General features: G+C 45.7%; 1 protein-coding gene across 1 annotated transcript in view; it reads right to left on the bottom strand.

The window, feature by feature from the left end:
* tbxas1 (thromboxane A synthase 1 (platelet)) overlaps nucleotides 1-22,899 on the bottom strand; it is a 53,651-nt gene that overhangs the window by 27,820 nt on the left and 2,932 nt on the right. The window contains exons 2-3 of the mRNA XM_084477592.1: nucleotides 22,095-22,237; nucleotides 9,237-9,330 (exon numbers count right to left, since the gene is read on the bottom strand). Coding sequence (XP_084333718.1) covers nucleotides 9,237-9,330; nucleotides 22,095-22,195 — 195 coding nt within the window. The 5' untranslated portion in view covers nucleotides 22,196-22,237. The remainder of the gene's footprint in view (nucleotides 1-9,236; nucleotides 9,331-22,094; nucleotides 22,238-22,899) is intronic.

Here is a 22,899-nt window from a genome sequence, read left to right as displayed (position 1 = left end):
GGCGCACAAGTCGGCCCACATCTGGACACTCTGACATTTGGGAAAAAGTATTAAACAAGCAGACTGGTGCTTTGCTTGTCATTTAACCACATTTAATAATAAACACGTCAATTGAAACGGCCAGAGGTCATTCAGAGAGAATGAAAGCAGAAGCGTGACAGGCAGAGATTTACCAAGCTTCATCAATAAGACAATGGGTGGACATGATTCTTACACGGTATCTTCCACATCTTGGGTAGTCACGACAAAGGACACAAAAGGTGAGGGCAGGGACCATGGTGGAGATTTGAGGATTGGCCATGGCTGAGGTCAGGTTAATTTGCAATACACATCGGGAAGGTGGTTGACGCGTCACAGGGACGCAAGACAGCTTAAGGAATTTACACAACAAAGAAGTCAACAAAGAGATTTGCATGGGCTCAGTATCAGACTTCGTGGCTACAGTGGCAATGTGAACTAACTTGACACTATTCAGTTGAAGAGACGAAGGGAGCTATCTCTAGGTGCAGGGAGAGTTTATACAAAATGCCTTTTCAATTGATGAGTAACAATTTGAACAAGGATATATGTATATGTATAATTTTTCCATGAGAACTACTCTACAACACTGGTTTGTCGTTTAGAATTATGCGAGTGTGTGTGCCTACATTCATATGGAAGGCCGAAAAGGTCACCACTACGCCTCATTGTAGACATGTACTGTATTAAATCAGCGTTATGTTTTACTAAAAATGTGCCATTTTCGTGCTATATAATGCTGTCTTTTACACTTTTTTTTTAAATGCTATAAAATACTGTATTTTTTTACGCCGTCTTCATAGTGATGCAATCGCACAGCGGCGAACAACAGAAAGATCAGACATGTTTTTAACTACTGCAACTGCGCTTTCTACCACATAATAAAATACGACTCGGTCAAATGTGGCGTTATTGAAGCTTGAACGCCAAATTTTAAAACAATACATGTCTGCGATAAGCCGTGACCTATTTCGCCTTCAAGCCGTTCATGCATGGTTATCCATGTATCTGCATCAGGACCTTTCATGTAGCACCTAGAAAACCTATAAACACACAGTCAGACACACACACACGCACACATCTACACACACATTAAAATATGAAGTCGGCTGATTCAATTAATTTTGACAGTTAAGGCCTCATTAAGTCTTCATGCACTATCGCTGAATGCGTCTTTGAACATTTACCATAAAACTCCACTAGAGGTCAGTGGCTAGCAGAGCCAGAGGCAGTGATAAGACACTGGATCTTTACTATTTACAGTACACTATAGTTAGGAATGCGCTGCTCTGACCTCCAAACGGACCTCCACACTAGTACATGGCAACATAACACGTAACCACTGTCTTCAAAGGCCATGGGGAGTCTTTTTTAATGTAGGCCTCTGAAGATTTCGACCAGAGAGTAAGAGGAAAATTCAAATCATAGCCAGTTTTCGATTTTCTACAAGACTTTGTTTCTATTGATCATTTTACGTGAGAGGTTTAATTTGGTCTCCATTGAATGGATTGTGGGTTTCACAAATAACAGCAAAAATAGTTCTCTCTGCCATTCCTGTGCCGCTTCTGTGGTGGGCCGCTCGTGGTGTTCTACAAACACCACGAGGAGTCTGTCACACCAAAACAGAAGGCAGACATGGGGAGAGGGAGAGGGAGAGAGAGAGAGAGAGCTCACACCCCAAACAATAAGTCGGCCTGCAAGAGCACCTCCACCTCCACATCCCCCCTGCCGAGCGGAGGAGCCCACTGCTCCCCACAGGCCCTCCCGTACCCCCCTATTCCCAGCCCACTCAATCCATACAACCCTTTCAGCCCACTTTAGCATGCCCTTCCACCTCCCCTCTCCACTCCTGCTTCCCAAGCCTACCCTAACTCTCCCCCTCTGACACCTCCCATCTCCCCCTCCAGCCCTCCCCACCTCCCCCCCTTCCCCCTCCAGCCCAGCACACCTCCCCCTGGTTCACGCAGGCCGACTCCCCCAGACCAGACATAGTTGTATTGATCGACGCCAACAGTAAGTTTGTAGAAGGTAAACCCTCCTCAGGATAAACGCCAAGGACACTGCGCTGAATCCCAACGCTGATCCCCCCCCCCCCCCCCCCCCCCTCAACTCACCCAGAGACGGCAGAGCCCCTCGCCCCACCAGACATGGAGGGGCCACCCTCCTTGGCATGCCCAGCTATGCCCACAACACCACCAGGATAAGCATCCCCCACACTTAAAGGGGAACTTTGGGATATTTCAACCTGGGTCCTTTTTTTCAGATCGTTTTGAGTCTAAAGGACAATTGCAGACAACTATTTTGGAAATTGGTCCTGTAAGCAAGAACGAGCTGTGATGTTATCCGTTTCGGGGAAATGCGGCTAAAGTACGTCCTCACAAAGGGTTTTTGCCACTGACCAGCAAAAAGTTGATTTTATATTATGAAAAGGATCCCCACAGAGAAATAAAACTCTGTCTTCACCTTTCGCTTGATCCGATCTGTTAGTTATTGTCTCTCGCTCAAGGAGTCTCACTCCGAAATCTGGTGGTCGCAGAAAATGTCCCTATTGTCAATACATTCTCAACTCTCCTTCAGCCAAATCTTTACACTAAGCCACGCTTTATGTGGTCCAACACAACAAACTCTGCTCTCTCCACCTCACGTTTCCACCATTCTCTTCCCGCAACAACCAAACTCTCACGATATTTCAGAGAGACCTCTCCTTGAGCGAGTCCTCTCCTTGAGCCAGACCTCTCCTTGAGCCAGACCTCTCCTTGAGCGAGTCCTCTCCTTGAGCGAGTCCTCTCCTTGAGCCAGACCTCTCCTTGAGCCAGACCTCTCCTTGAGCCAGACCTCTCCTTGAGAGAGACTGGTGTGAAATATGTAATAAGGATGGCCCTGACACCTTCAAAGATGAAAGAGGACCATTCAAAGAGCTATCAAATTCCACAACCACTTAAAATCAAGTGACCTCCAAACCTTCCACCACAAAGCCCTAAAATACCAAGAAACTAACCAACAAAAAAGTCCCCTCCACCAGCAAGTCCTGAGGCTCAGTTCCCCTACTGACCCTATAGACCCCCAGGTCAGCACACCCACAACCTGGTCCAAGGTAATTATGGCCAAACAAAATGAGAGATTCATTACAGATCGGAATGACACCACAAAAACAAGAGCCAAAATGGATTGTTGTTTGGCCCTAAAGCTGAGAACCTATGTACCAGGTCTACCGACAGACCTGGCAACCCAGGGAAGCCAATTGTTTGTTTTCTAAATAGTGAAAGAATGAGAAAAAAGAAAAGTGGGGCTTGTTTGGCACAAGAAATGTTCTCTCTTGTCATAACCTCAGGGACCAGGGAAAGACCTTGGAATAACAAGAAAAAAAACGTAATTTCATAATTTCATGTACTATTACTGTTTTCATGGTGTATCGTTGTATAACGGTTGTATCATCACTGTAATATTGTACCATTATAACTGTTACTTTTGATGGTTACGGCATTGTCCCTTGTACCATTACTTGTATTGTTGTGTTATTTATGTCCTTGTTACTGTTTTGTTTTGGCATGCCAGAGGAATGCCTTTATCATGGCAATAAAGCCCTTAAATTGAAATTGAAAAGGGAGGGGGACCGCGAGAGAGAGAGAGAGAGAGAGAGAGAGAGAGAGAGAGAGAGAGAGAGAGAGAGGAGAGAGAGAGAGAGAGAGAGAGAGAGGTTAGAGGGGAGAGAGAGATGGGGAATGAGAGGGGGAGAATTGCCGGAGAGGGGGGGAGACAGGGAGGAGAGGGGGGATGCTGGTGGCTCCCCCTCGGCTTTGAACAGAGCGGAGGGGCCCGGCCCACAAAGGAGGGCCTGTCTGCGGAGGTACTTAGAAAAAGCGTGCAGGTCGTTGATATGCAAGGCGACGGAGCAGCCTGCAGTTTTGCCCGCCTTCAGACTTAATTAAGCTGCAGACACAGTTGGCAGGACACCCCCCCCCCCCACCCACCCCCACACCCCGCGCACCCCTGCCGCCCACCACCACCCACCCACCCACCCTCTCCTCTCCCCATCCGCAGCTCCAGCGCTTCCACCAGCATTCCATTGCCCCCCGCCCCCTCCCCTTCTACCGTCACCACGACCAAACTCCACCGCCCTCCACGCACAGAAACACCACCGCAACCTTGACGACAGCAGTGAGAGTGTCGTCGACGGGTGCACCTAACACCGCCCGGGAGCACGTGAGAAAATACCCAACACAACCTTTCCCTTTTTGTCACAGCGGCACTGCATGTACAGACCCGTCGTCTCACCGGGAGTCTGTGGGCAGTTTGTGTGTGTGTGTGTGTGTGTGTGTGTGTGTGTGTGTGTGTGTGTGTGTGTGTGTGTGTGTGTGTGTTTGTAATCCATACACACACACACACGTTTTGTCCACACATGGGTGCGGGAGCCCGGGACAGGAGCAGCAGCAGCCATGGCCTGTCATGAATCTAATTGGGGATTCATCACAGTCAGACAGAACTAATCAATAGGGCACTCTCCAACCCCCTGGAACCTGCAACGCTCTCAAGTTTGTCCTCTCGGAATCTCCCTCACCGATGGGGGATTAGACATTTCATTTTGTATATGGAGGGCAGAGAGAGAGAGAGAGAGAGAGGAGAGAGAGAGAGAGAGAGAGAGAGAGAGAGAGAGAGAGAGAGACTACACATTTACAAAATATAATTTCACACACACACCAAGCTATGTCCTTAGTTTTAATGATTAACCTTGGTGGCTGCTGATGTTTGTGTTTGTGTGTGTGTTTCGGGTGTTCGGGGTGGGGGGGTTCCTGAATATAAACTGGTGGGTAGGACCCATGCAGTAATCCTGTGTGGGCTAACTGTAGCTCTTTGACTGCCCTGCAGGGTGGAGGGAATGGAGGAGCAGGTAGGAAGTGGCACCAAAACAGCCATGGAATGTCCAAACAAGTCATTCAGCGAGTACTGAGTCAATAAGTGAAATAGAACTTGTGAGTGGCCAGTTGCTCATGTAAACTGATTTAACCTTTAAGAGAATATAATGTCCCACCCAGTGAACCCTATTTTAATCTTGTACCGTCTCTGTCTATGTATTTATAGTGCTTGGTTCAGATGTAGAGCAGTCAACGGAAGAATACAAATATACAAAAAATGACATTTAAATGACATGAAATTTGTTCATATATGAACACATTTTTTTAATTTATTTTTTATGTCTTAGTTTTTCTAATCCTTCAAACTGCATTTCTTCTACATTTCTTCTGCATTTCTTCAGGCATTGAATCTCCCATCCTAAACATATACATACGGGCCATGTTCTATTCTCCCTGGTAAGTGATAGACGTGGTAGACACTGTACCAAATCAACAGCACTCCCTCAGTCTGCAACTCTGGCCCAGCTTGCAACCCCCCCCCCCCAACACACACACACACACACACACACACACATGATGCAATGTATATTCATAAGGAAAATAGGATCAGGATTGGCAAGAAAAAAACTTTTTTGACAGCGAGTGTGTCTGCTGTAGCGTGGCTCTCTAAACTGGGTCACAAAGATTCAGCGAGAGCAGTGCAGCTTAAGTGACACACACACACACACACACACACACACACACACACACACACACAGCTGACTCTAACCCCAACACACACACACACATCATCATCATTAGATGCAACCAAATCCCAACACAGGCACACATACACACCTCTTGGCCTCACCTTTGTCAGAACCAATCCCTACAGAATCATGACGCAAGGCTAGACCGCATCCATATTTAAGCACTGCTGGGATCTTAAGCACCCCCCAGTCCCCCCAAACACACACACACACACACACACACACACACACACACACACACACACACACACACACACACACACACACACACACACACACACACACACACACACACACACACACACACACACACACACACACAAATCCCCCTTCCAGACAGAGTGAATGGAACGACCGCAGCCCAGCTAGATATCGCCGGCCTGGGAGATGGGGAAAATTAGGAGGAGGAAAGTGGGAAGAAAAAAATTTAACCAAATAGGGGAAACAGAAAGAAAGAGATAATAAATAGAGAGCGAGTGAACGACAGAGAGAGAGTATCTCGTTCTTCCATGAGAAGTGCTCTCACGTGTCATTTGGGGGGTATTGTGGGTACGACAAAGCTCTCATTCTTACAATTTAACTAAAGCCATTTTCAAACAAAAAGTGTGAACAAAGCCAAATAAAGAATGAGACACAATATTGAATGGAGAGAAGGAGGGAGAGGGGAGACGGAAAAGGAGAAAGAGGAGACGGGGAAACTGAGAGAAGAGGAGGGGGAAAGGAGCAGAGGAGAGTGGACGAGGAGAGTGGACAAAAGTCACTGCTAATATTGACACTGAGCTGGCTGGTGTGTCTGCAGTGGACCCAACAGGGGGTCCCCAGCCCAGCTTGCCTGAACCCACCAGTGGTATTGATGCTTGGGTCTGGACGGGATCGGCCCGGCAGAGCTCCATTCGACTGCTTCATGAAAAGACTATGCGGCCCGCTGTTTCCCTGTTCTATATGTTAGGTTAATAATTGTATGGCAGTATCCCACTCAGGCAGTTTCCCCTGATAGAGAGCCCTAGATGCTTGGCACATTCCAATTTCTCATGTTGACGACAGCACCGGCCAATCAGAATCACCCTGGCAATACATGATGGGTATCTTCTGCATTCCAGTGAGCCAAATTCCTCCAGTGAATCCGAACGCTCCCGAAAAGGCCTCCTAGTCATTGTCACTAACGTGGTGCTATAGATGTGACCAAAATGATACGATATTAATTCTGGGATATTAAAAACACGCCCACTTGCCTCCTCAGCTTTCTTTCTTTCATATTCATCAGAAAACTGAAGGCAATTATCAATCTGGTTAATCTATTTGGCGGTGGGACGGCAGGACCAAGTCATTACGTGTGAGCTGCCTTTAATGAACAGATTTAATGAAGTGCAGTAATATGTTGGAGGCACAAAATCTCAAGCCCATGGGGGGTGGTTGTGTGTGTGTGTGTGTGTGTGTGTGTGTGTGTGTGTGTGTGTGTGTGTGTGTGTGTGTGTGTGTCTGACGCACTTGTCTAACTACTTCCGACATGGGAGAAACTCATTCCAGAGTCAAAAACAAAAAGGCCAGAATTAATGGAAAATAACAAATTTTTATGTGAAATCAATTCAATAACATAACAAGCCCGGAAACATATAAATGAGTTGTAGGAAAATTATGTTAATTAAGCAAAATTCTAAAAAGAGAAAATCAACAATACTTCCCTCAGGTTTTAAACTTTTATAAAAAAAAGTACATCAGCAATTTGACAAATATTGAAATACAAAAATTTTAATTGAGTAAAATAGTTAGCAAAAGATCATGTTACATGTCAGCTTCTCAACATTCATCAACTGTGTTAATTACTAATGACTGATTAATTACAGATTATTATTATGCGTTCTGGTTATTTCAGTCAAATTGAATATCCCGCTAGGGAAAATATGTTTGCAGCCAGATATTAAAAACACATTCAATCCAACATAAGTACAACATGAAGGACAACACACCAGACATGACACAGATACAAAAAAGAATACAGTACAGTGACAATACAGTACACTGCAAGATCACTTCACGTGAAGACAAAAGACAAGCAAATTACAGTGCAGAAAGGGCTGAGTGCAATCACTTGTGCAAATCCAGCCTTCTAATTGCAGTGCAAACAAAAGAGTCTTTGAATTCTTATGGACCTCTGAGTTGAAACTCTATCTTCTATCTGAAGGTAGAGGCATAAAGTCCCTTTGCCGGCGGTGGTCGGTGCAGTCCAATATGGCATGGGTCTTCTTTACGGGTCATAAAGGTCAGAGAGCTGTGCTTGGTTCACCCCAATAACTCTGACAAGCCGATCAAGCTTATACAATCTTATTGGCCGGACTCAGGATCCCAATCCATGCCACGATACCAAAAGACAGCACAGACTCAATACTAGTCGTGCAGAACAGAGTAATAATCTTGGTGCACACATCCAAATAATTAATTTTCCTCAAGAAGTCAACACTTTGTTGTACCTTGTTAGAAATGGCATCTGCATTAGCCTGAAAGCACCACCTGTTAGTTCAGTACCAAACTATTTGTAGCTCACCACCAAATTAATCTCAGTTCCATCAATAACTGAGTTTGGGAATGGGTGCTGATTTCCTTAACTCAATAATCATGTCCTAGGTTTAATACGCATTCAGTTCGAAGGAAAGAAGGAAAGACTTTTTACACCATGACACAAATTCATTAAGGGCCGGTCCCTGATCTAATTCCCCCCTCTTCAGCAACCCAACTATGATTGCGTCGTCTGCAGATATTATGATGTGTCTATTCTCAAACTTGCTCTGACTGCTATTTGTGTGAAGAATATCAAGAAGGGGAGAGAGTACACATCCTTGGGGGGAACCAATGGATGAGTGGTGCTTGCTTAAGAAGAAACAATTAACTCTCACACACTGTGATCTGTTTGCAACAAAGTCTACAATCCATCAAATGATTATCAATAGAGATTCAAATCGGAGAGTAGTTTCTCTACAAGCAAATGTGGCCGTTATGTATGGTGTTAAAAGCAGATGAGAAATCAATGAGCAGAAGTCTGGCATGAGTCAGGGGCCCCTACGATGATGATACAGGCAGTTCAGCAGCATCAGCGGGGCATCCTCCACACCTCTGCCAGCTATACAAGCAAACTGCAGAGGATCTCAAGAACCCTGCACTGCCTACTGAATGGCCTGCATCATCACCTTCAAAAAGACCTTCATAACTAAAGATTGAAGTGCTACAGGTTTAGAATCATTTAAGGCCTTGGGGCTTTTAACACTTGGCGACTTGGCGAATAGTTGAGTGTTTCCAGATCACGGGTATCTTTTGCATCTCAAGAGATTCCATAAAAAGAATGTCAAAAATACAGCAGAGCTGCTCAGCACATGTTTCCCCGGTGGCTGTCCCTTGCTGTCGGTTGTCCCGTCGTTTCTCCGGGTGTTTTGTGTGTGCGTGCGTGCAACATCATCTTTGATATGTGTTTGTGTGTATGTGTTTGGACACTAATCAAGTTATTTTGATCTGGGTCGAGTTGGGAGCTCCATCCAGGAGATTGGGTTCATCCCTCGCCTCGACCAGACCTTTCCTCTGCTGGCCTGGATTTCTTCAGTGCGTGTTGTGTACGTGGCGGTCTCACCTGGCGAAACAGGAACAGGTTGCCGAAGAAGGGCAGCGGCCTGGGATGCTTGATCCCACATCGAGACAGAGTCGAGTAGGGGGATACGGAATACCTGCAGGAGAGGCAGACAGACAGACAGAGAGACAGAGAAGGATAGAAGAAAGGAGAGCGTGAGGGGTAACTCGGTGAGTAATGAATAAAAGCCAATATTAAAACGATTTCCCAGCGAGATTAGGCGCACATCAAATCTCCTGGATATACAAGCTAAGCAGCATCTCATATAAAAACACACAACAGTGTGACAGGTGAAAGATTACTGTTCTCTGGAGAATATAAGACCGACACACACACACACACACACACACACACACACACACACACACACACACACACACACACACACACACACACACACACACACACACACACACACACACACACACACACACACTCCCCCATCCCGACTCCTTGAGACACCTTCCATGCATTATTCATATACATGGCGGTTGAGGTATTTTTCTGCTGACACGGAAGTCCTTGGACAGGTGGAGAGGACTCCTCAGGAAGCGGCCGCGTTTGCAGTAACCGATTAGCGACCGGTGCCTCCCAACACCACCCCTGTCGTCCATCGTCGTTACACATCGGGGGTGAAACAACAACAACAACAACAACAACATTAAAACCCACATTCTAACATTTCACATGTTTCCTTAAATCCTTTTCTAAAAAGGATCCATCGTCAGATCTACCCTGGCAGCAGTGTGAACGCCGAAAAGTCCCGCCGCATTAAAGCATAAAATATCCTATTATCATCTTCATCGTCATCAGCAGCTCCCGCAGTATTAAGCCCTTCAGCGGCCTTTCAATCGGTCTCGCAGACCTAAAATAGTCTGCAGTCACTACCACGCTGCCGCATCCCCTAATCTCCTGCAGGAGATCTATTACCATATTAATAATGAGATGGCAACTGATGGTAGATTAAAACCCTGCCACACAGCAGCCCACCTCCCCCCTCCTCCCGGCCCCCGTCAGCCAATCGCGTCAGCTCATTTAAACAACGCTGTTGTAATTACTACTGTATGTGTCAGACCTGACAGACAGGCCTCTTCGCATGCATGAAACACACTGATTAAATCCCCCTCCCACCTCTCTTCCTGCAGCCACACACACACACACACACACAGTACTCGTGTCAAGTGTATGTGCACACACACTCTTCCTTCTGCCTTTCCGTAGGTTTTAGAGTAAAGTAGCGTGATCCGCTGCATTCTCTCGTGCCTGGCTTCCCTTAACCTGCTGACCGGCTCCCATCAGAGACGAGGGGCTAAGCAAGCTGGTGACTCTCTCCCACACACACACACACACACACACACACACACACACACACACACACACACACACACACACACACACACACACACACACACACACACACACACACACACACACACACACACACACACACACACACCATCCGAAGAAAGTAACCCTGCTGAAGATCCCTCAAGCATTTTGCAAAAAGAAAAAGAAGCTGATTGATAAAACAACACGAACAAGAAAGGTTTTCCGAAACAAAGCCGAGCGAGGGCATGTATAAATATAGAATGCGCCTTGGGTCTCAAATGTGAAAAGCGTCTAATGAGAATAATCATAGGATAATGTAATCAGCATCAGGAGCGCTTCAGTGCTTGCCATGTTATGAAACAGTGACAGAGGCATTGTCCACAGTGCGGACGAGTTCAAACTCTAATGTCAAATTAATGCCAAGCCGTCATCTCTATTATTCCGCCGGCGCCGGCTCCGTAGCGCTGGAGCACACGGCGGTCTATTGTGAGTGCCGCACAGCCTGGGTCTGGACGAGAGACTGTCATTTCCCACAGAGAGAGAGAGCGAGCGAGAGTGTGAGAGAGAGAGCGAGAGAGAGAGTGAATACTATGAGACAGCAGGAAGGTATAGCAGAGCTGAGGCCTTCTGAAAGGCCCTCTGGCAGGGGGGTGGGGGGGGGGGGGGTCAGGCTGAGGACCACGGGCGGTAGTTTGGCACAGCCTGCTCTCACATCTGGAATGCCATGCACACACGCGTCTCTCCTACACAGCCCCGAGCCTGTGACCTTAAACGGTGACCGCTCCCGTCTCCCACGGCCAACGCTTTGACCTATGTGTTGGCATTATGTGTGTAGGCAGGGACACACACACACACCCACACACACACACGTTTGAGTGTGCGTGGCTTTGTAGCAATCTGTTTGACTGACTGCGCGTGAGTCACTGTAAGCTAGCTTCTAATCTCCCTCTTTCCAATGTGCATATAGGCGGTGGGGAGGGCAGATGATTCGAACGCCCCGGCAAACACACACAAATAGTAAGAGACAAGGAGAGCGGGGAGGACATAATAGGAATGTGAAAGAACTAAAAGGATAACAGATATTGATCTATCCGGAGGAGAAGGTTGGCCTCACACGTGCAAAGGACAAAGAGTACAACAAGCATCTGCATTGTGTGTGTGTGTGTGTGTGTGTGTGTGTGTGTGTGTGTGTGTGTGTGTGTGTGTGTGTGTGTGTGTGTGTGTGTGTGTGTGTGTGTGTGTGTGTGTGACGTGTGCGTGAGCAGCCCACCTCTCTGCGTGCCACACCTTGTACACGTTACAACAAGCATCTGCATTGTGTGCGTGTGCGTGTGCGTGTGCGCGCAGCCCACCTCTCCGCACGACACACCTTGTCCGCACTCACCACTATGCAGCGGATGAGCAGGTGAGGAGTGGATGGAGGGAAGGCGGGGGTGGAGAGGAGAGGCCTAAGCCCCCTGTCTACACACCTCTCACACAGCACTCTCTGCGGGGGTGTTGAGGCGAGGGCGGGAGGGTGGGTGAGGAGGTTCTCGAAGGAAAGGTTAGCAGCTGTGATGTATTGAGCCGTGTGCGGGGGGATAGAGAGCGAGAGGTCTGTGTCTGACGCACTGATGTCACACTCACGCAAAGGATCATCAGAACCCCCCCCCACACACACACACACGCACACAAATCTCTGGGTCTGGCTTCACCCTTGCGGGTAGGACTACCACTAACGTCTTCTCCAATACATAACTGAGATTATATATATGAGAATAGTGAGAATATTAGAATACTGTTTCGAACTGGATTCCCTATGGATTTGCAGGTCCTTCATTTACTGTGTATCTACCACTTTAAAAGAAATGGAGATGCAGTTGTGATGATTACGTAATCTGGAGAGAGATGAGTTTGATTGCCCATGTTTACCCTTCCTTATTTGTTGTTCTTCTCCAAACCGTGCTTTTAAGATAATGAAGCTGCCAAATTGAAAAAACCTAACTGAGCATGTGTTAATTCTGTTAGAAATACAATTTCACAGGAACAAAATTGGATGCATGTACAACAATAGAACGTACGCACGGCAGGACACAAATACATTCGCAATGATTTCACGCACTTAATGTAAAACCCAGCCCCAAACACAAGGAGAATACAGGCGTGGTCCGAATAGATTTTGGTTTTAATCCAACCTCAGAGTTCCCTATCAAGCGAGGAGTTTTGAGTTATCCCCAAGTTGGTTTGGTTTCCAGCCCACCCACAGAAGATCAGTGAGTGTGTTGTGTGTGATCACAAATTACGCTCGGTTTATGGTAATATTCTTCCCCTGTATCATCTGCAATGATGACTGACAGCTGGGCAAACGTGTGGGGGGGGCGGGGGGCAAAGTCACAGCAATATTAAAAACAGCCCACACACAAAATCACAGGGCTTAGGGTGAGAGCGGAAATGTAAGCTTTTTCTGCTGAAGCCCGACTCAGGCGGAAAAACACCTACGTGCAGTGAAAAAAAATAAGACACAAAATATAATAAGATGATAAAAAAAAAAAAGAAAAGAACCTACTGATAATGGAAATATCATGAAAACGGAGACGGGGTGAAGAAAAGGGAGCCTAATAGCTGTGTAAATCATTCTGGGGATGGAGCAGTGGAGTATTGGGGAACTTTTGGAGAGACCACGGGCCTGGCAGTAAATCAGCGGCGGCAGCGGAGATGTTATAATTGCTTTGCGATGCTTGTGGCGCAGCGCCAGATTAGCTGTGTCATATCTTATTGCTTTTTTATTGTCAAGTGCCTCATAAAGGCGGCGTCTGTGTGCGTGTGTGTGTCCGTGCGTGTAGGCCCCCTCGGCGGTGAACATGCACAGACGTGCGCGTGCGGCGCACAAACAGCGCAGCGGTGAGAGACGTCGTCTGCGGCCCTCTTGTCTTCCTTAACATGCACGCTAAATAATAGGATTGGGCCTGGTCCGTCACACGCCACACAGGGTACATCATAACTGTCTTTCTGCGTAAGAGAGACCCCCCTCCTCCACACACACACAAACACATAAACAGACTCCCGGCACCTTGCTCCCCCACTGAGACGCAAGCCAGAATTAATGGATGTGTCCAGATGGGCAGGTGGAACGCAAGAAAGAGATAGAAGGGGGGAGAGAGAGAGAGAGAGAGAGAGAGGAACAGAGAGAGAAAGAGAGATGTAATGGAGAAACAGATAGAGGAAGGAGGATGAGAGAGGGAGAGAGAGGGAGAGAGAGAGAAAAAGAGCTACGTAAAGGAGGAGAAACAGATAGAGGAAGGAGGATGAGAGAGGGAGAGAGAGGAAGAGAGAGAGAAAAAGAGAGCTACGTAAAGGAGGAGAAACATATAGCGGAAGGATGAGAGAGGGAGAGAGAGGAAGAGAGAGAGAAAAAAAGAGAACGACGTAAAGGAGGAGAAACAGATAGAGGAAGGAGGATGAGAGAGGAGAAGGAGAAATAGAGAGAAAGAGAAGGAGAGAGAGAGGGGGAGGCCTAGGCCCCCTGCTGTGGAGAACCGGATGGTACAAACTGTGGCATCCAGAAATAGCTGAAACACTGAAACACTAAAATACAAGTGTGTGCACGTGCGTCCTATATTTGTGCGTCCGCTCAGCTTGTGCACATGTGCCTTAGTCCACATAACCCACAGCAAAACCCAATCACGCTAAATAGAAAATAACAACAAAAGCATCCTTATGTTTTTCCGATCCTAAAATAAATGGATGTGGCTCCAATCGTTCATTATGAAAAGCCGATCCCTCAAAATGACATCTGGTTCTTCAATGCTCCCTACAGCGCTGCACAGACAACCTCCATTATTATTGTGTTGCTACACAATCATAAATATTAATTGTTTTGTCTGAGCAAGGGACCAATCTTCCCACTATTAAAAGAATAGATATTTTTCATTTCCCAACAGTTCCATTAGAGGGATACACTGTGTGTGTGTGTGTGCGTGTGTGCATATGAAAGTGTATGTTGTAGTGTGTGTGTGTGTGTGTGTGTGCATGTGCATGCAAGTGTGTGTGTGTGTGTGTGTGTGTGTGTGTGTGTGTGTGTGTGTGTGTGTGTGTGTGTGTGTGTGTGTGTGTGTGTGTGTGTGTGTGTGTGTGTGTGTGTGTGTGCGCATCGATACTAGTTCACAGTCTGTAGTTCATGCCCGACTGTCTCAGAGTCGCGTCATCAGTCGCAATCAATCAGGAGAGCGCTAAAAGGCAATCCTACGTCAACAGCTGAGCTTGTGTTTCCTACATATAAATATACGCAGCTTTTTCTCAAATGCTTACGCAGCGGCCAGAGTGTGTGTGTGTCATTGTGTGAGTGAGGTGAAGGGAGAGAACCAACCTTTTGTAGAATAACGTAAATGGGAATATTCATTGTTTGCTCAGATGCCTTCCAGTTTCTTAAACATGCACAGCTGCATGGAATAGGGAGAAGATACACATTTAGAGGGCAAATGGGAACAGACAGACTAACAGAGACAGAGACACATAGACAGAGACAGAGAAAGAGACAGACACATAGACAGAGAGAGAATAAATAGAAACAAAAGAGACAACGGACAAGCAGACAGTCATCTATAGGCCGTTTCTTTTCTATTTTCATGCTAGTTTAGGATAAAGGGGGGAACAGTAGACAACACAATACTGAAAGGTCACACTCGATCCTTTCAAAACCTCACACAAAGACAAATCACTCAACATATCTTTCCTTAGGGAAGAGGACTGCATTTTAGTTCCCCCAAGAATGCGACACCCATCCTTTGTTTTACCTCATCAAGTTAAACAAAGTACGGCTGTGACTTGTATCATCACGAGTACATGATCCCAACAAAGAGCCGAGAGAGCCAGTGGACAGCATACAGTGAGGACTGTGTGTGTGCGTGCATTATTAATTTCCTTAACAAAGTTGTATATTATAAAAAATATCCAGGATACACAAGTAATACAATACACATGTCTTCAGGTTATATGATCGCCATGACGTATGCCTTCAGCAAATGAGGTGGGTGGGGGGGATGACAAAGCAGGTTGTTGACAAAATGGTGTGTGTGTGTGTGTGTGTGTGTGTGTGTGTGTGTGTGTGTGTGTGTGTGTGTGTGTGTGTGTGTGTGTGTGTGTGTGTGTGTGTGTGTGTGTGTGTGTGTGTGTGTGTGTGTGCCTGCCTGCCTGCCTGCGTGCGTGCGTGCGAGCAAGAGACAGTCACGTGGGTCTACCAAGGCAGCAGTGTGATCTCACTGGGTTACAGGCCAGGCTCTCCTGTGGAGGACAGAGGAAGACGAATCACACCTACTTAAAAGCCCACCAAATCACCCGTTGCAGCACAAAAGCCACATGATGCATCCCATAATCCATTGCACTTCCAATCGCACTGAGTCACATGGGGCCCCCCACACCTCGACCCTCAACCCCCCCACCGCCCAGTCTTTGGCACCTCTGCTTCCGTTGCCACTTTATAGTCGAAGCAAGACCTACAGCCAACATACAGCCCCAGGGTCGGAACCGGCCCGTGGACCATCTTAATCCGGCCCTCAACCGTCTCAAAGGAAAACAAAACATCCTCCCCCAAAAAGATCTATAAAACACAGCATTACCTCAATGAGTCTCAAGGCGACTGCCTACAATGAGTCTGAACTGCTGCTACATAACAATTTCACTGAACCTTCCTATCCTCCCCTTTTGATTCTAAAGCTGTTCAATTTGTTAAAATGATAACAAAGTTATAAAGTTATCTTTATAATGCAAAGAGAAAAACTACACTGTCCCGTAGAATTGCTGTGTGGAAGCCAGTGACTTTTGGATCCACTCATCCGTCGGGTTCCGGCTCGGTTAGGGCAGAGCTTCACTGCAACCTAAAAGTTTCTGAGGACACGTGGCTTCAATGGTATAGAGAGCGGGCTACAAATAGGTGGTTTGAACACTGTGCAGGCTTTTGATGACATTGCACGGCAGGACTATCGCCATTCACTCAAAGAGGGATCACACAGGCGCTGTTGTGCGAGACCGATCGCCATGAAATAGAAGAGACATTTTTACCTGTTCTATTCATGTCCTCCTCTTATCAGGCCTTTAAGGAAGTAGGAAGAGCGAACTGCTGCTACATAACAATTTCACTGAACCTTCCTATCCTCCCCTTTTGATTCTAAAGCTGTTCAATTTGTTAAAATGATAACAAAGTTATAAAGTTATCTTTATAATGCAAAGAGAAAAACTACACTGTCCCGTAGAATTGCTGTGTGGAAGCCAGTGACTTTTGGATCCACTCATCCGTCGGGTTCCGGCTCGGTTAGGGCAGAGCTTCACTGCAACCTAAAAGTTTCTGAGGACACGTGGCTTCAATGGTATAGAGAGCGGGCTACAAATAGGTGGTTTGAACACTGTGCAGGCTTTTGATGACATTGCACGGCAGGACTATCGCCATTCACTCAAAGAGGGATCACACAGGCGCTGTTGTGCGAGACCGATCGCCATGAAATAGAAGAGACATTTTTACCTGTTCTATTCATGTCCTCCTCTTATCAGGCCTTTAAGGAAGTAGGAAGAGCTTCTTGATTGTTTTGCCTTTGTTTAAAGATTGAAAGAACTGCTAAATATAAGTTCATTCTTAAAACCCCTCTTCCTTAAACCCCCCCCCAGTTGCCTGAACCTCTTATTTCTAAAGCCTGCACTGACTAGTGGGAGCGCAACCATGGAAAACTAAATCCTGGGGAAGGATTTTTTTTTGGTGTGACAAATATATCTAGGCCTAATAATGAGCATAGGGAAATAACAGTGGGGAGGGTGTGAATAAAATCCCATCGGTGGCACATCCAATATAGGTGAGACCGGTTACACCGAGAATGCTGGTAATCGCGACAACAAAAAATTAATGTCCTCCTGTCTACTAAATTCATGTAGTAATTCAGCACCATGTCTTTCCTGTTTCCATTCACTTGTCGAATGTGTGGCTAAGTGGGTTTCTTGTCATAGAAGCAGTTCTAAATGAGCATTGGGGAATGGATGGGGAGAGTGGCAGAGAGAGAGAGAGAGAGAGAGAGAGAGAGAGAGAGAGAGAGAGAGAGAGAGAGAGAGAGAGAGAGAGAGAGAGAGAGAGAGAGAGAGAGAGAGAGAGAGAGATAGCGAGCCAAGTCAGCAGACCTGTCCTGTCCACACGGGCGACCCACGGTGCGTCATTATGCGGCCTGGCGAATGTTTAGTGTGTCTGTGTGAGGATCTCAGCGTGATTCTCGGTACGTGAATAGCCGTGTCTGGACACGTGTTCATTAAATGGACTTGTTTCCCAATGGCTGCAGCCTGCAGCCTACCTGTAGGCATCCTCGAGCAAATTGCACCATCACACCCTCCAACTCCTTCATGACATGTGAATCTGAATTCACTTTAAGTCACTTTGGATGTCAAGTGTCTGCTAAATAACTGCAAGGGTTTGAGTTCAGGCTAGCTTACAATTATGTGTTTGCACTTGTATTGACACATTAGCAACAGCTGCCGACTTTCTTGTGAGTGACGGAGGGGGAAGGGGAGGGGGTGGAATGTGGTTTATTAACTGGGGCTAAAAAATGCCAAACCGCACCATTGACGAGCGCAAACGTGAACACACACACACACACACACACACACAAACACACACACACACACACACCCAGCAATGGACTGTCAAGGCCAGTTCACCCGAACCAAATAGTCAACCATTACTGCACCGCAATGTGAAACTGAACACACATTCGCAATAGTTAGTTGTAGACCTAAAAGTAAAAGCCCCTTTTACCAACCAGCTGCTGATTCCGATAAGTAACGCTGCCGTGATTTACAGATTTAATCCCCACAGACGGCCCCGTAGCTGGGCTCTAATGAAACACATGGGTCTGGACGGGATGCCTGGAGCTCAGTGCGCTGTTCTGTGCGGAGAACAGCGAATGGATTACTAAAAGCACCAGGCCAGCATTCCAGAACAATCTGGACAGAACATTGACCGTTTTATAACCGCGGCCATTCGTCGTCGGGTAAACCGGCCCACATTCTGTGTTCCTCCGAAAACACAGAAATAGAGCAGTGCCATCTGTTGTGTATAGCTCACTTCCTTTCCACATTTCTAACAAACATCTTCTGACATTTATATTTGCTTTGTTGAGCCGAAAGATAACAGCTTCCCAAAGCCACGGCTTTAACACTACCATTTCACACTATATCCTATATCTGCCACCACCTTGTAATTGTCAAACGATAATTTGCTCAGATTGCAAGGTGAGACATCTGGACTGCAATAACAGATCAGAGGCCGCTGGTTGAGGGATAATCACAGATGAAGCCGCTTCCAAATGGAAGGAAATAGAGTTTACTTTAGCTGTTCACCAGGCGCCTGAGCTCATTTAAACATCAAATGAAGTCCTGGGACGCTTGGAAACAAAACAGTACAAATTGAAAAGCAGACGATGGAAATGACCGAGCTGGAGGAAAAACAGAGACAATATAGCGGAGGAAACAAACGGCGGATAAGAAGGATTCTATAGCGGTCAGGGAGAAGGGAGGTCTCCAGTGGGGTGCACAGTACCCACAAGTACTCGATTTCAGCAGTAATACTAGTTTAACCAGAGACACCGCTCAGAGGCTTCCTCCTCTAATGCAAATGCTTCTCCTAGAAATGCTTAACTTGCATAAAAGAAAATACCAGTTTTGGGTTGAACGAGAGAGTTATCAAGCAAGCTAGACGTCGCCCGCAGCGTTTTTTTCTTGCTTTATGTCCCAGTTTGATTTTAGATGCGGTAAACTAAGCCACACAGTGCCAGGAGTATGGAAGCAGAAGAAGGTGTTCTGTGAGCAACACATGCATATCTCCACAACCATTTGCATCATGTTCCATATTGTTCTATTTTTAAATTAACAAAAAAAACTTTAAGGAAGTGTATCTGTAGACTTTCTGTATTTATCGCGTTTAAGTGATTCTAAAACGTCCAAGTACTTGCTGACACCCTCGATAGACCATGACTCATAGAGAAGCAAATAAGTGAATGAGCTATAGCTCATGATGACTAATGACAAGTTAACCACATTAACTAATCAATGCAAAGCAATGTAGCGACCCGGGTTCGAGCACTGCCTTCTTGTGTCCTTTGTATGCCAAAGTGAAGAGACAAACGCACTTAAAAAGTTGGGGATACCCTTTGATTTCCTGACTGTAGACTGTAAACATTTTAGACATGTAGAGCAGTGGTTCGCAACCTTTGACTTGAGGTGTATCACTTTATTGCCCTCAAGACCTTTTCTGTGCCATCTGCACACAGTAAAAAAAATGATGAAATAAACTGCTCACCATTTTGAAATAAAAAGCCATAATACTATAATTACTGAACAATTTTGAATATATTCATTTTCAATTATCTAGATCATTTTTTCTATTATTGTAAGATTGACGGAGGAGGAGTTAGTTATCAGTCATCCATTGAGTCCACTGCTCTGTGCCTCCATCGAGCCAGGGTTCACCAGGCGATCAGCAGGGGCCAGCAGACTGGTGTGAAACCAAGAAGTAACATCTAGACTTGAAGTAGGCAACATATGGCCCCAGGGCCGGAACCAGTGGACCCTTTCAATCCAGCCCACAAACATTTATTTGAGTTTCGGCAGGTCGCCATCTGCAGTGGCGGATACAGCAAATTGGGGGCCCAAGGCGAAGATATGTATGGGGCCCACCTCATCCAATCTTTAAAATAGAACAGAGAAAAAAAAGCAGACTGAATGGTGGATAGGCAGGTAAAGCTAATCTACGCGGAAGTAAAGAGATGAGAAAAAATCTTCCCCTTTAAACCCTGCATACACTTCTTTACTCCAAAATGAAGATGGAAAGCAGAGAACACACAAAGTGTAGCACTACACACACTAATAGTCACGATGGAACCCAACAGAGAATAAGGTTACAGATAACACCTGTCTTTGCCAAAATGCCAGGAAAACCAGCACTGTTTATTATTTTTTTAAGAATCAATATCAATATAACAGCAAGACAAGTAGTTATGGTAAACCCCCACAAACAGTCATATACTTAGTAAATATTGCCAAGAGGAATAATTGACTTTGTATGTGTGAGGTTGCAATTGGCATTGCACTTGAGATTGAACATTTCAAACAAACCTATATATATATTTAAAAAGAAAAGAAAAAGAGAAAAGATAGATTGTTCTCTACATCACACGCTTCTGACACAGAGTCCTACTTATTGATGTCTTCTCACAGGTCTTCACCTAGCGCCACTTCACAGCTAGCTGCTGCTGCTGTAGCGGCATGTTCAACACTTTGGACGTTGTTGTTCCTGTCTGTATCCCCAACAGTAGCCGTAAAAAAGTGTGTCATCTTTGGCAGCATTGCCATTGCTGGTTGGGGGCCCCCCTACTATTGCTGGTTGGCGGCTGCCTACCTATGCCTCTATGTTAAGACAGCCATCGATGGTCTCTCTCTCTCTCTCTCTCTCTCTCTCTCTCTCTCTCTCTCTCTCTCTCTCTCTCTCTCTCTCTCTCTCTCTCTCTCTCTCTCTCTCTCTCTCTCTCTCTCTCTCTCTCTCTCTCTCTCTCTCTCTCTCTCTCTCTCTCTCTCTCTCTCTCTCTCTCTCTCTCTCTCTCTAAGGTGCGTGTGTGTGTGCGTGTGTACAATCATTCCGATAAAAATCTTTATAAAGATAAGATGACGGCATGGTATGGAGAAAGAAAAATGTGTTGTAGGTAGCAACTTGTAATTGGTAAGAGTTACTTTGTTCTCTGGCTTCCTACAACTTGTTTTAGGCTAAGGAATATGTAAGAACCAAAGTGTGACCTCATGTTCCCTGCCCTGAGGAAAATACGAAAATATAAATACTCTTTGCCTATTTCCAAAACCAATCTTGTGACTGCTTGCTGGTTTCAACACAAGATACATTGTCAAGGTTTTTGTCTTTACAAAGCATTATCTTTGTATTATTTTTTAAATGCTTGTAGTTCAAACTCATGAGTTCCCAGTGAGCACTAGTTTCAAGGCCAAGAGAGGAGCTGAAACACTGTGTGCTTTGCACTGTGAGCGAGTTTGTGGATGCATTTCACAACATACATGTTGCAAAGCTGTGCAGCATTGTCATTACTGCAAAATGTGTGTCTGTAATGAGTTCTTTTTTACTGATTTACTGATGCGAGCTTTTGTGTTGTCAAAGTTAATTAAGATTGAAGGGTTAAAACGCAGTCGTTTCACGTTTTTGTCTCAAATTATTGAAAACACTACAAAACAATTCATGGCTTTGAACAAAAAAAGAAGAAAAAAACAGACAATTCAAAAACAACGTTTTTGAGTGTGTTTTTGAAAGTGCTTCCTCATCAAGATGAGGGAGGACAACTGCTAATCCTTCATGCACACATTATGGTAGGCAGTATGCAAAGCAACAATGTAGGTAACAGAAAATGGAAAATGAATATTCATCTTGAAATTCTGAAAACACCTGTGAAACTTTTTCGTAGAGATGTTTATTTTGGAGTGCTAATGGGTCAACTATGAAGTTAGATATTGGAAGCATTGACTCACCAGTAAAGAAGACCCAGGAAGAGAAGGAAGAGGGCGATGGTGATAGTCGTGCTACTGGTTTGCACGTGGAATGCATTTGGAAGACCCACAAGCCAGTCCATGGAGACGTGTACGATCTTCACAACCCCTTGGACAGGGGGCTCCTGTGTGAATATGAAGACCAAGCAAAACAATGAAGTAGTGTTTCTCGTAATACATGCCCACATCATAGTAGATTGCGGACCTTTGGAGACAGGGCATTCTCTGCTAATGCTCCCACACTATGGAACAGCCTACCACTCCACATCCGCTCATCACTGCCCATGTTTAAAAAACACCTGAAAACATTCCTCTTTACTAAGTCCTTTGACCCATAACCCCTCCTTCCCCTCTACCCTTTTTTTTGATAAGCAACCTTGGGTATCTTGAAAGGCGCTATAAAAATCCAAGTTATTATTATTATAATTCAAGGCTAAGGGTCTAAACACATATCTTCCTATACATATTCCTATACATATCAAACCTATATACAACTCAGTATTGTGACACTCTTGCTTGCTAATGTAAAACCCAAGGATGCCCTTTATAAAGGAAAAACAACAAATAGCATTCATTCATAGATTAATCTCACACGGTGGTCAGTCAGTTGTCGGACGGTACACGGGCGGTATATGGTGGTTGGTTGGTTTCCAAGGCAACCTGTCAATTATTTGTTTCAGTAGTGGCAGCAGCTTTGTCTGAAGCCCACCACAATGTTCAACCTTCCCCTAAATTGTGAGTGGTCCTGGGAACACAACTTCAATGATCGACCCTCAGTGAGGAATCC

The sequence above is a fragment of the Micromesistius poutassou genome (genome assembly GCF_964030765.1).
Source record: "Micromesistius poutassou genome assembly, chromosome: 13".
Lineage (NCBI taxonomy): Eukaryota > Metazoa > Chordata > Actinopteri > Gadiformes > Gadidae > Micromesistius > Micromesistius poutassou.
Note: the sequence above shows the minus strand (reverse complement) of the source record. Positions and strands in the feature narration are given on the sequence as shown.